The 13,562-nt window shown below is 46.1% G+C and overlaps 1 protein-coding gene across 3 annotated transcripts in view; it reads left to right on the top strand.

Annotated features, from left to right (window-relative positions):
* Positions 1-13,562, top strand: part of SLC17A9 (solute carrier family 17 member 9) — a 38,860-nt gene that overhangs the window by 8,927 nt on the left and 16,371 nt on the right. Inside the window, exons 1-4 of one of the 3 annotated variants that reach the window (XM_087889022.1) lie at positions 4,275-4,379; positions 9,287-9,484; positions 10,153-10,292; positions 12,619-12,718. In XM_087889022.1, coding sequence (XP_087745148.1) covers positions 4,345-4,379; positions 9,287-9,484; positions 10,153-10,292; positions 12,619-12,718 — 473 coding nt within the window. In that variant the 5' untranslated portion in view covers positions 4,275-4,344. Of the gene's footprint in view, positions 1-4,274; positions 4,380-4,579; positions 4,696-9,286; positions 9,485-10,152; positions 10,293-12,618; positions 12,719-13,562 lie in introns of those variants that run through there. The other 2 variants (XM_087889023.1, XM_087889021.1) reach the window with 2 other exon arrangements.

The following is a 13,562-nucleotide window of genomic DNA, read 5'->3' as shown; positions in this document are numbered from 1 at the left end:
CTATTCTATTCTATTCTATTCTATTCTATTCTATTCTATTCTATTCTATTCTAGTCTAGTCTAGTCTAGTCTAGTCTAGTCTAGTCTAGTCTAGTCTAGTCTAGTCTAGTCTAGTCTAGTCTAGTCTAGTCTAAGGACTGCATCAGATTGTATCCATGGCAAAATTTGCATTGGAATAAAGGAGGAAAGACTTCTTGAACCCAGTATAGCTAAGGATCTCTTCTGGAGGCTGGCTAGGGAATGAGAAAAAGGCAACATCATGAGAACACTGCAGAAAATGTTTCAGCCACAATTAGGTGCAAACGTGGAAGTCTCTAAATAAAACTTCCTATCGCAAACAATTACATCAGTTGACAAACTGAAAATCCGTGAGTGTTAATGCAACTATGACGGCCTTAATTAGCCTGCATCGACTGAGTGACCGCGGATTATCTTCAAGTTTATTTCCTTCCTTACTACCTAGAAACCAATTTGGCAGTTGTTTCTTAGCCTCAGCCGTGAACTCTTGCTTGAGCAGCTGGAAAACGTGGACGTTTGTTGGTTCACGTCTGTTTCCCAACTGTTTTGTGGACATTCAATAAAAGCAGTTCAGTGACATGTAGAGTATCTGAGTTGGATTTTGCAATGATGAATCAAAATCAAAGACAGAGGGAGGAAATTTTCTTCTGGATGTCTCTCTCTCTCTCCCTCCCTTCCTCCTTCCCTCTCTCTCCCTTCCTCCCTCTTTTTCTCCCTCCCTCTCTTTCTCCCTCCCTCCCTCTCTCCCTCCCTCCCTCTCTCTTCCCTCTTTCCCTCCCTCCCTCTCTCTCTCCCTCCCCCTCTCTTTCTCCCTCCCTCTCTCTCTCCCTCCCTTCCTCTCTCTTTCCTCCCACTTTCTCTCCTTCTTTCTCCCTCCCTCCCTCCCTTCCTCTCTCTCTCTCCCTTCCTCCCTTCCTCTCTCTTTCTGCCTCCCTTCCTCTCTCCCTCCCTTCCTCTCTCTTCCCTCTCTTTCTTTCTGCCTCCCTCTCTCCCTCCCTTCCACTCTTCCCTCCCACTCTCTCTCTCCCTCCCTCTCTTTCTACCTCCCTCTCTCTCTTTCTACCTCCCTCTCTCCCACCCTTCCCCTCTCTTCCCTCCCTCCCTCTCTTTTTCCCTCCCTCTCCCCCCGCTTCCTCTCTCTTCCCTCCCTCTCTCTCTCTCCCTCTCTCTCTCCTTTCCTCCCTCTCTCCCTCTTCCCTCCCTCTCCTTCCCTCCCTCTCTCCTTCCTCTTTTACACACACACACACACCACTTAAACAAAATCACAGAGTTTGATACAAGTTTAGTGTCTTTTTCATGCCCTTATTTTGCCTTGTCTCCAAGGCAGCAGGGATAAAATCAGAATTGAACCTGGGTCCGTGGTTTGGTTAATCATTTGGGGCCCCCCATGGGATTTTTCTACTGCTTAGTTAAAGATTATAGCCTGTTTGCTTTGAAGGCAGCAAGACAAACAGGAAAAGGTGCTTTTGTTCTAGAAGGAGGAGGAAGATGCAGGAATTTATACAAGGTAGTTTTGTGAACGCCTCCCTCATTTTATTTTACTTTTTTAAAAAATGAACTTGTCTATGTGCATTGATCCGTTAAAAAACAACAACAACACAAGTACACCTGCAGCCACAAAGGTAACAGGTTTTAGTAGACCTGCTGACCTCGTTTATGGGAGAGGTTAAATCATGTTGTCCCAGCCCAGAACATGGCTCAGATGAACCCAGAGTCTGTTCCTGGTTTTTTTTTTTTTAAATTTGATTTATATGCCGCCCTTCTCCGGAGACTCAGGGCGGCTTACAATGCGTTAAGCAATAGCCTTCATACTTTTGTATATTTATACAAAGTCAGCTTATTGCCCCCACAACTGGGTCCTCAATTTACCCACCTTAGAAAGGATGGAAGGCTGAGTCAACCTTGAGCCTGGTAAGAATTGAACTCGCAGTAATTGCAGGCAGCTGGATGTTAAATGCTGCCTTAGGAGGCCGTAGCCTCCTACGCCACTCAGGCTCAGCTTTGGCACAGTGGTGGGTTTCAAAATGTTTTACTACCGGTTCTCTGGGTGTGGCTTGATGGGCATGGCTTGGTGGGCGTGCAGGGGAAAGATACTGTAAAATCCCCATTCCCTCCCCACTCCAGGGGAAGGATATTGTAAAATCCCCATTCCCTCCCCATTCCAGGGGAAGGTTACTGCAAAATCCCCATTTCCTCCCGATCAGCTGGGACTCGGGAGGCAGAGAATAGATGGGAGCGGGGCCAGTCAGAGGTGGTAGTTACCGGTTCTCCAAACTACTCAGAATTTCTGCTACCGGTTCTCCAGAAGTGGTCAGAACCGGCAGCTGTAGAACATACCTTCCCAGTCCAGCTTAATGGCCATCCCAAAGGTGCTTTTTCAAAAGGTAATTGGATTTTCTGGGGTGTTATTGTTTTTCATTTAAATACGTTTCATTTCTCGTCCAAGAAGCATCTTCGGTTTTGACCGAAGCTGCTTCTTGGATGAGAAGCAAAACGTCTTCAAAGAAAAACGAAGAAAGTCCAGTTGCCTTTTGAAAAAGCCCCTTTTGGACAACCATGACCTGGATGACTGAGAATCTCTGTAGGTGTTCAGCCTGAGGGCTGTTGTTTTGGCTGGGAGGGCAGTGTGCTATAGTGATTCCTTTGTTAGTCCGCATTACAAAAAAAATAAATACTGGATATGAATCCCAACTTGGATGCCCTCAGATGAATTTAAGCCATGCTCTCTCTTTCAGCCCAACCCACCTCACAGAGTTGTTGTTGTTGTGGGCAGGGAAGTTAAACAAGGAGAATACTGGTTGGAAGTGCAGTCAATAACATAACACATTGATTAGTCCTCCAGGAAAATGGCAGGGTGGGTGGGTGGGTGGGGGCCAGGAGTGGCCACTAAGCTAAACTATTATCCTGCGATGGTATATCTGCTTGCTTTCCTTCCATCCTTCCTTCCTTCCTTCCTTTCCTTCCTTCCTTCCTTCCTTCCTTCCTTCCTTGTTTCCCTCCCTCTCAGCCCCCTCCTCCCCTCTCTCCTTCCTTCCCTCCTCCCTCCCTTCCTCCCTCCCTCCCTTCTTACTTACTTTTTCTTTTCTTTTCCTTTTCTTACCTTGCTTTATCTTACCTTGCCTTATGTCTCCTTCCTTCCTTCCTTCATTCCTTGTTACTTACTCCCCCTTCCCTTTCCTTTCCTTTCCTTTCCTCCCCTCCCCCTTTCTTTACTGTATCTTGTCTTGTCTTGCCTCATGTCTTCTTCTTTCTTCTTTCCTTCTTTCCTTCCTTGTTATTTACTCCCCCTTTCCTTTCCTTACCTTGCTTTATCTTACCTTGCCTTGCCTTATGTCTCCTTCCTTCCTTCCTTCCTTCATTCCTTGTTACTTACTCCCCCTTTCCTTTCCTTTCCTTTCCTTTCCTTTCCTCTCCTCTCCTCTCCTCTCCTCCCCTCCCCTCCCCCTTTCTTTACTGTATCTTGTCTTGCCTCATGTCTCTTTCTTTTTTCTTTCTTCTTTCCTTCCTTCCTTGTTATTTACTCCCACTTTCCTTTCCTTTCCTCCCCTTCCCCTTTCCTTACTGTATTTTGCCTTGTCTTGCCCCATGTCTCCTTCCTTCCTTCCTTCCTTCCTTCCTTCCTTCCTTCCTTCTTACTTATTCCCCCTTTCCTTTCCTTTCCTTTCCTTTCCTTTCCTTGCCTTTCCTTGCCTTGCCTTGCCTTGCCTTGCCTTGCCTTGCCTTGCCTTGCCTTGCCTCCCCTTCCCCTTCCCCTTCCCCTTCCTTACTGTATCTTGCCTTGTCTTGCCTTATGTCTCCTTCCTCCCTCCCTCCTTCCCTCAAAGCCTGGAAGGAGCAAAGGATGGTCTGTCCTTCTTTCTGAGGTGCAATTCCTGAGCTTCACCCTAACTTTGAGCCTTGGTAGTACAGTGGTTTAATGCACCCTGTAATTAACACAGCTGCCTGCAATTTCTGCAGGTTCGAATCTTACCAGGCTCAAGGTTGACTCAGCCTTCCATCCTTTCTAAGGTAGGTGAAATGAGGACCCAGTTTGTGGGGGCAATAAGCTGACTTTGTATAAATATACAAAAGGATGAAGGCTATTGCTTAACGCACTGTAAGCCGCCCTGAGTCTCCGGAGAAGGGCGGCATATAAATCAAATTAAAAAAAAAAAACCTGGGTCACCCCAAGGCATTAAAATTCCATTTTTGCCTGTCTGCAACCAACAGGCCTCCAGGCAAGGAGCAGGAAAAGCCAGCTGCCTCAAAGAATGCTGGGATAGCAGACGGACACACACACACACACACACACACACACACACACGACCTGGGAAACTACAGCCAGCCATGATTTCCCGTGTTGCCCGGTGTCTTTTTTCTTGGTTAGAGGTTTGATTCTATTTAACTCCGAGTTGGGCTATGTGGGTTGTGCCAACGTGGCTGCTATCATAACGGACAAACATCAGATTTACTTTTAAGTTTTTTTGGAGGAAAATCTAAGTAGATCAGCCAGCCTTTCGTGGCCAGGTTGCTTTCCAGCAGTGTGGACTTCAAGTCCCAGAATACTTAGCAGCAGCCAGGAAGGGCCTAGGGAATTCTGGGAACTAAGACCACCCATGTGCCCAAGTTGGGGAAGAATGAATGGAACTCAGAGGATTTGAAATGTGCATCAAAATGGCATCCAAATGGCACCAAATGGTGAATTGGTTTTTGGAAACTTTAGCCTGGATGTTTCTAAGCAAAAGAGGTTGTAGGAAGAGAATAAAAGGGGACATGTTGTTAACTTTATAAGGTTGTGAGAGGCGATTGCAGGCATGTTTGGTCTTTTTATGACTATCCAGGCCCGTGATGGCGAACCTATGGCACGCGTGCCACAGGTGGCACTTAGAGCCATATCTGTGGGCATGCACGCATGCATGCGCCAGCCAGCTGATATTCGGGCCTTCTGGGCCCACCAGAAGTTGGGAAACTGGCCGTTTCCGGCCTCCGGCGGGTGGGAAGGCCATTTTTGCCCTCCCCAGACTCCAAGAAAGCCTCTTGAATTATGGGTGTGGGCACACGTGTGTGCGTGATCCCTCCACACTCCCCCTGCTTTTGGCACGCGACGGCAAAAAGGTTAGCCATCACTGATCTAGGCCTTCCCAGCTGTGCTTCGCAGCTGTTTTGTTCTAAATCTCCCAGAATTCCTTGCTTGCACGGTGGCAGCCATGTTGGCTTGGAATGCATAAAATGGCCGGAAGGCATCAGCTTGGGGAAATCCTCAATCCTTTTTTTTTTTCCCTCCCCAGGCTAGGAATGGGTAAAACTGGGAGCCTCTGAACTCCAGATCCCATCTTCCTTAGCTAGGGCCAGTGGGGATGGATGATGAGAGTTGTAGCATAGCAACATCTGGGCTGCCTTAGGTTGTGTAAGTAAGGCTGGGGAATTCTGGGAGTTGAAGTCCACACAGCTTAAAGTTGTCAAGGTTGTGAAACACTGTTGTGTGATGGATTACGCATTCTTTTGACAGTGCAAGGAGGAAGCTAATTGTTTGAATTGCAAGCAGGTTTAATCCTATAAAACGTATTTGCCAAGTTTCAGTGCGGTAACCGTTGTTCAAAACTCAAGGGAAAAAAATATGGGTTAGTACGTTTTGCATTCTATCATTTAAGAGTTGGAATTTAGAGTAGAGTTGAATCAAAGTCTTTCCTGTACAGGTTTAGTCCTCGCCTTACGACCACAATTGAGCCCAACATTTCTGTTGCTAAGCGAGACATTTGTTCAGTGAGTTTTGCCCCATTTTACGACCTTTCTTGCCACAGTTGTTAAGTGAATTGGTGCAGTGTGTTAAACTAGTTATATGGTGGTTAAGTGAACCTGGCATATCAGAAGGTCGCAAAAAGGGGATCTTGTGACCCCCGGGACAGTGTAACCATCACGAATATGAAATCTGGCTCTGGGGCCTAGAGGTGGAGCTCTTGCCTCACAATCAGGAGGTTGTGAGTTTGATCCTAGGTAGAGGCAGATGTAGGGTCTCCCGCTTGGGCAGGGGGTTGGACTAGATGACCTGCAAGGTCCCTTCCAACTCTGTTAATCTGAAATCAGTTGCCAAGCATCTGAATTTTGATCACGTGACCATGGGGGTGTTGCAATGGTTGTAAGTGTGAAAAACGGTGCTAAGTCACTTTTTTCAGTGCCGTTGTAACTTTGAACGATTACTTAAAGAATTGTTTTAAGACAAGTACTACCTGTAGTATTAGCGACATCTGGACTGTCCTAAATTGCAGGAATGGTTGCAGGAACTGGGCCTGGCTAGTCTAGTGAAAAGAAGGACCAGGGGAGACATGATAGCCATCTTCCAATACTTGAGGGGCTGCCACAGAGAGGAGGAAGGGGGTCAAGCTATTTTCCAAAGCACCTGAAGGCCAGACAAGGAATAATGGATGGAAACTGATCACGGAGAGATTCAACTGAGAAATAAGGAGAAGTTTTCTGACAGTGAGAACAATCAACTGATGAAACAGAAGTTGCCTTCAGAAGTTGTGGGAGCTTCATCACTGGAGGCTTTCAAGAAGAGACTGGACTGCCATCTGTCAAAAATGGTATAAGGTCTGCTTGTGCAGGTGGTTGGACTAGAAGACTTCAAAGGTCCCTTCCACCTGTATTATTCTATGTCCTCAGATCATTACTGTACTAATTTGCAACACCACTCCTCTCTCATTACTCCTCCTTCTCCTTCTCCTTCTCCTTCTCCTTCTCCTTCTCCTTCTCCTTCTCCTTCTCCTTCTCCTTCTTCTTCTTCTTCTTTTTTCTTCTCCTCCTCCTCCTCCTCCTCCTCCTCCTCCTCCTCCTCCTCCTCCTCCTCCTCCTCTTCCTTCTTCTTCTCCTCCTCCTCTTCCTCCCCCTCCCCTCTCCTCCCCGCTCCTCCCCCAGTGTTCCAATAGTTGAGAGGCTGCCAGAGAGAGGAGAGGGTCAAGCTATTTTTTCAAAGCACCTGAAGGCCAGACAAGGAATAATGGATGGAAACTGATCAAGGAGAGATTCAACCTGGAAATAAGGAGAAGTTTTCTGACAGTGAGAACAATCAACCAATGGAACAGAAGTTGCCTTTGCAAGTTGTGGGAGCTTCATCCCTGGAAGCTTTCAAGAAGAGACTGGAGGAAATGGTGTAGGGTCTCCTGCTTGGGGGTGGGGTTGGACTAGATGACTTACAAGGTCGCGTCCAACTCTTGTTATTCTATTCAATTCTAAATATAGGGCTTAGGTAGTGCCTTGTGGTGGATTATGCCTTCTTTCAACACTGCAAGGAGGAAGCAAATATTTGAATTGCAAGCAGAGTTAACCCTATAAAACGTATTGGCTGAGTTTCACTGCTGTTTGTTCAAAACTCAATAAAACAATAAAAGGAATAAAAAGATGAGTTCTGAAAAAAGCCAAGGTACTGCAAATTTAGGTTGTTTCTCTGCCCACCCGCTTTTCAGATTAGGCCTCTGTGGTTCCCGATGGTGACACTAACTTAATTATAGGTTGGCAATTAAGTGACATTTACTAAGTGGGTCTACTTAGAAGGAAGTTGGAGTTCAGGGGTGCTTAAAGAGAGGATTTGGGTCGTAAAATTAGTCACTTGTTCGCAAACAGCTCATAATCCTCTGAACTCTTTATTTTCTTATTAAATGTGATTTACAGGTTGGGTTACGGGATCCCTCTAATCTAGGGATGGGCAGCCTTTTGGTATTCATCATTTTTTAAAATTCTAGTTGATTTTAGAAAAAGAAGGATTTTACATACATAAACATACACTTTTTTTTAAAAAAAAAAGTATGATAAGTCTATTTTACCACTTGTAGCCGAGTTTTCTAATTTTCTCTTTAAAATGGAAGATAGCCATGATATGGCTTTTGGAAGCAATGTTCAGAGAGAGTCGACGTTGGTCCCACCACACATTAAGTTCCAGCTAATATTATTAATATTTATTAATTTTTAATAATATTATTATTGCTCATGTCTATAGACAAAAGACTAGTCAACTCGTGGTCAGCACAAAATTGATGCAAGATACGAGTTAACGGAATTCAAGAGGAGTTGGACTTAGATTACTTGTGGGAACATAATGATTCTAGGCTGATTCCTCTCCTGACTCCACCCCAAATTCCGCCCCTTGCCTGTCCTTCTACAGCAGGGGTGTCAAACTCTATTTCATTGAGGGTATTGTGGTCCGCCAGCAGCCTGTGGAGCTGGCAGCGGAGTCGGACAGTGAGGAGGCTGAGGAAGAACATGGGCCAGTCCTGGAGGCTGGGGAAGGCCCAGATGAGGGCTCTGCGTCAAAGGCAGAGATGGGACCAGGGCCATCTAGGAGTGATGTGCGGACTCCGGAGCCTCCAGAGGCTGACGGCAGAGAGGCAGAGGAACAGGAGGAGCCTGTTCCTAGTGCACGCATGAGAAGAGCTGCCAGAAGGCAAGAGCAGCTAAAGTAAAAAGGACAACTCAGGAGTAAGGCCAAGAGATAATTGGCCCGTCCCATAAGGCTTAAAAGACCAGGAACGGCTCTTGGGCTCTTTGTCAGAAAACAACGTTGATAAATTTGTTTCTTGTCTTGCTGCATTTATTTCTTGTTGTCGCCTTCTGCTTCTGAACTTTTGCCAAGAAAAGCCTTTGGCAGTTTGCCACAGTAGACCAAGGTTGGTGATAAGGCTGAAGAATTGTGTTATGAAGAATTTGTTTTGAATTAGTTTGGACTATGCTGAGAATGAGTTAATTCTCAGCTGTTCTAATAAAAACTGTTTGTTTAGAACTGATTGCGTCTGATAATAGCTACTTGGGCCTGGGTCACAACAGGGGGGTGCATCAGGGTTGTGTCTGACCTCAGGGGGCCTGGGTGGGCGTGGCCAGGGTGGGCATGGCCAGCTTGACATCACTCGTGTCGTGGGTGTTTGTGGTGGCCCCAGTGCTCTGCCAGTGAAAACGGCTTCCCGAGCTCCATTTTCAGCCGCGACGGCCTCCGGCCACATCCCTGAGCTCTGGCAGACAGTGGCAGGAGGCAGTCACAGCTGAAAACGGAGCCTGGGAGGACTGCGCATAGCCCTCCCGAGCTCCGTTTTCACTGACAGAGGCACCGCAGTCAGTCCTTTGCTATTTCTAGGGCAGCCCCACTGGCCAGATGTAAGTACCCCGCAGGCCGAATCTGGCCACGGGCCTTGAGTTTGACACCCCTGTTCTACAGGATGGAGGGTTTTTTTTAAGGACTGGACTATTTGACCGTGGTACCTAAATACATAACACGCTAATATTCTCTCTCTCCTGATATTAACAGGCCTGAATCCCGATTATGGACCACGATGCTCCTGCTGGGAACCTGCCTGCTTTACTGCGCCAGGGTCCTCATGCCCATCTGTGTGGTCACCATGAGCTCTCGCTTTGACTGGGACAAGAAACAATCCGGAATTGTCTTGAGCAGCTTCTTTTGGGGTTACTGCCTGACCCAAGTTGTTGGAGGCCACTTGAGTGACCGGTATGGACAATATTACATTAAATCAGGGGTGTCGAACTCGATTTTTATTGAGGGCTGCATCAGGGTTGTGTTTGACCTTGGGGGGGGGGGCAGGGAGCGTGGTCAGCTCGACGTTAACTCATGTTGGGGGCCTGTGACAGTCCGATTACTTTGTGAACCGGTAGTAAAGATAAGTAGAACCCACCCCCGGATTTAATCCCGTGCTTAAACCACGGCAGGCCAAGGAAACATTTGTTCCTTCTGCAAGGATTTTGGATCATGTACCTTGTCTATGGAGATTCTCAGTCATCCAGGTCATGGTTGTCCCAAAGGTGCTTTTTTTTCAAGAGGCAACGGGACTTTCTGCTTTTTCTTTGAAGGCGTTTCGCTTCTCATCCAAGAAGCTTCTTCAGCTCTGCACACACCTTGCGTCATTGCCCCAGTTCCGGTTTTCAACCTCTGCTTCTTGCACTAAACCACAGGGTCCCCAAACGTGGCAACTTTGAGGCTTCTGGACTTCAACTCCCAGCATTCCCTCCCTAGCCTGCCGTGGAATTCTGGGAGTTGAAGTCTACAAGTCTTCAAGTGGCCAAGTTCGGGAGACCCCCTGCCTTGAAGGAAGGGGTCAACAAGCAATTTTGGGGTGCAGAAAACGCTCTTGCTGATCAACGTTCCTAATTGTTTTCCAGGATAGGTGGAGAGAAAGTCCTTCTCCTCTCGGCCTCGGCCTGGGGATCCATCACTGCCATCACGCCCCTCCTCATTTCCTCAAGCTCCGCCCAGCTGACTCTGATGACCTTTACTCGCTTCCTTATGGGACTATTGCAAGGTGAGACAGTCTGTTGCCAAACTCTTGACTCACCTGAGAAATTGGAATAACAGGGACTTTATTATTATTATGAGGACCCAGATTGTTGAGGGTCATAGGCTGACTCTATAAACCGCTTAGAGAGGGCTGTAAAACCAGTTTATAAGTGCTACTGCTAGTGCTATTTCACACTCGTAAGGATAACACAACATTTTTAATGGCAAGCTTTGCTACTGTAGAAGTTTGCTGCCACAGGAATAGGATACAGTGTCAGGTTGATTTTACTAGAGTAAATGCAGGTTGAAGTGCTGACATCCAGGTAGTCCTCGATTTACAACCACAACTGAGCCCATAATTTCTGTTGCTAAGTGAGATACTTGTTAAGTGGGTTTTGTTCCATTTTACAACTTTCTTGCTGTAGTTGTTAAGTGAATCACCACGGTTGTTAAGCTATTAAGGGAATCTGACTTTCCCCATCGACTTTGCTTGTCAGAAGGTGGCAAAAATTGATAGCCATAGCAATAGCACTTAAAATAATTAGTTATTAAAAAAATATGTCTCTTCTTATTATTTTAGTTCCTAGAGGTGGGGGGAGCCTTTCATTTCAGAGCAATAATAGCAAGAGCACTTAGACCAGGGGTTGGCAACCTTACACACTCAAAGAGCCATTTGGACCCGTTTCCCACAGAAAAGAAAACACCGGGAGCCACAAAACCCTTTTGACATCTAAAATGAAGATAACACTGCATATATCATTTTTTTAAAATCTTTATGCTATGTATAAAAAAACTATAGTGTGTTGCATTTATGAAATCAATAAACTGCTATAGAGAAAACATTTTTTTAAATTTCTGCATGCAACAAAAACATTTTGAACTCCAAAAAAAAAAAAAAAAAGATGGGTCGAAAAGCTCAATAAATCATGTGCTGGCGGGTGTCGCACATTGGCAGTTGTGACACATATTTTGAGCGACGGAGCTGCAGCAGAGGGATGAAAGAGCCACATGCGGCTCCAGAGCCGCAGGTTGCAGACCCCTGACTTAGACCTATATACCGCTTCCCAGTGCTTTACAGCCCTCCCTAAGCGGTTTACAGAGTTGGCCTCTTGACCCCAACGATCTGGGTCCTCATTTTACCGACTGTGGAAGGATGGAAGGCTGAGTCAACTTTGAGCCGGTCAGGATCGAACTCCCAACAATGGGCAGAGTTAGCCTGCAATATTGTCTTCTAACCACTCCACCACGGCGGTGATTATGGGACCCTGGGACACTGCAACAGTCATAAATACGAGCCAGTTGCCAAGCATCTGAATTTTGATTGCGTGACCGTGGGATGAATGTGAAAAGAAGCCTTGGTAGTACAGTGGTCTAAAGCACCCTGTTATTAAGACCAGCTGCCTGCAATTACTGCAGGTTCGAATCTCGCCAGGCTCAAGGTTGACTCAGCCTTCCATCCTTTCTAAGGTAGGTAAATTGAGGACCCAGTTGTGGGGGCAATAAGCTGACTTTGTATAAAATATACAAAAGTATGAAGGCTATTGCTTAACGCATTGTAAGCCGCCCTGAGTCTCCGGAGAAGGGCGGCATATAAATCAAATTAAAAAAAAACAAAACCTGTTAACCCGACCAAGTTTGGATCTTAACTCTGCTGTCTTTTCTCCAAGGGGGTCATCTCAATGGGTTGGTAGTGATGGACCATGGATAGCTTTTTCTCCTCGTCAACCTTGGTGGCGCAGCAGACTAAAGCGCTGTTAAGTAGCACCAGCTGCCTGCAATTACTGCAAGTTCAAATCTCACCAGGCTCAAGGTTGACTCAGCCTTCCATCCTTTCTAAGGTAGGTAAATTGAGGACCCAGTTTGTGGGGGCAATAAGCTGACTTTGTATAAATATACAAAAGGATGAAGGCTATTACTTAGCGCATTGTAAGCCGCCCTGAGTGTTCGGAGAAGGGCGGCATATAAATCAAATAAAAAAAAAAAAGTCAACAGCCATTTTCCTCGGTGCCATTGTAACTTCGAAAGGTCACTAAATAACAATAACACTTAGACTTATATACCGCTTTACAGTGCTTTACAGCCCTAAGTGGTTTACAGAGTCAGCCTATTGCCCCCAAAAATCCAGGTCCTCATTTTATCGACCTCAGAAGGATGGAAGGTTGAGTCAATCTTGAGCCAGTGAGATTCAAACTGCCAAATTGCAGGCAGCCGGCAGTCAGCAGAAGTAGCCTGCAGTACTGCATTCTAACCACTGCGCCACCGTGGCTCATATGAATCGTGTAAGTTGAGGAATACCTTAATGGGATTTCTTTCTGTCTTTTTGTTTCCTATTTCTCTGTCCACTTTATTAGGGGTTTATTTTCCTGCCTTGGCTAGTCTGCTTTCCCAGAAGGTACAGGAGAGTGAACGAGCATTGACCTACAGCACGGTTGGAACTGGATCTCAGTTTGGGTGAGTTTCTCACACACTATAAAAAAGATATGGAGACACCAGAAATAGTGCAGAGAAGAGCAACAAGAATGATGAGGGGACTGGAGGCTAAAACATATGATGAACGGTTGCAGGAACTGGGTATGTCTAGTTTGATGAAAAGAAGGACTAGGGGAGACACGATAGCCGTCTTCCAATATTTGAGGGGCTGCCACAGAGAGGAAGGGGTCAAGCTATTCTCCAAGGCACCTGAAGGCCAGACAAGGAACAACGGATGGAAACTGTTCAAGGAGAAATTCAACCTAGAAATAAGGAGAAATTTTCTGACAGTGAGAGCAATCAACCAATGGAACAGAAGTTGCCTTCAGAAGTTGTGGGAGCTCCATCACTGGAGGCTTTCAAGAAGGGACTGGACAGCCATCTGTCAGAAATGGTGTAGGGTCTCCTGCTTGAGCAGGGGGTTGGACTAGATGACCTACCAGGTCCCTTCCAACTGTGTTAATCTGCATCTGTATCTTCAAGCAAAGAACGGAGCAATAAAGGAAAAGGGATTGAAAAAGAATACAGGTGGTCCTTGATTTACAATCACAACTGAGCCCAAAATTTATGTTGTAAAGTGAAACATTTGTTTGCCCCATTTTACCACTTTTCTTCCCACAATCGTTAAGCGAATCACACTGCAATTGATAAGTGAGCCACCCGGTGGTTAAGTGAATCTGGCTTCCCCACTGACTTTGCTCATCAGAAGGTCGCCAAAGGTGATCACGTGACTTTGGGGACACAGAAATGGACATAAGTATGAACCGGCTGCCAAGCGTCTGAATTTTGATCACATGACCATGGGGATGATGCAGAGGTCATAACT

Source organism: Pantherophis guttatus, chromosome 3 (assembly GCF_059756535.1).
Source record: "Pantherophis guttatus breed Tessera chromosome 3, ASM5975653v1, whole genome shotgun sequence".
Lineage (NCBI taxonomy): Eukaryota > Metazoa > Chordata > Lepidosauria > Squamata > Colubridae > Pantherophis > Pantherophis guttatus.
The sequence above is the reverse complement of the archived record's forward strand: the minus strand, read 5'-3'. Positions and strand labels throughout refer to the sequence as shown.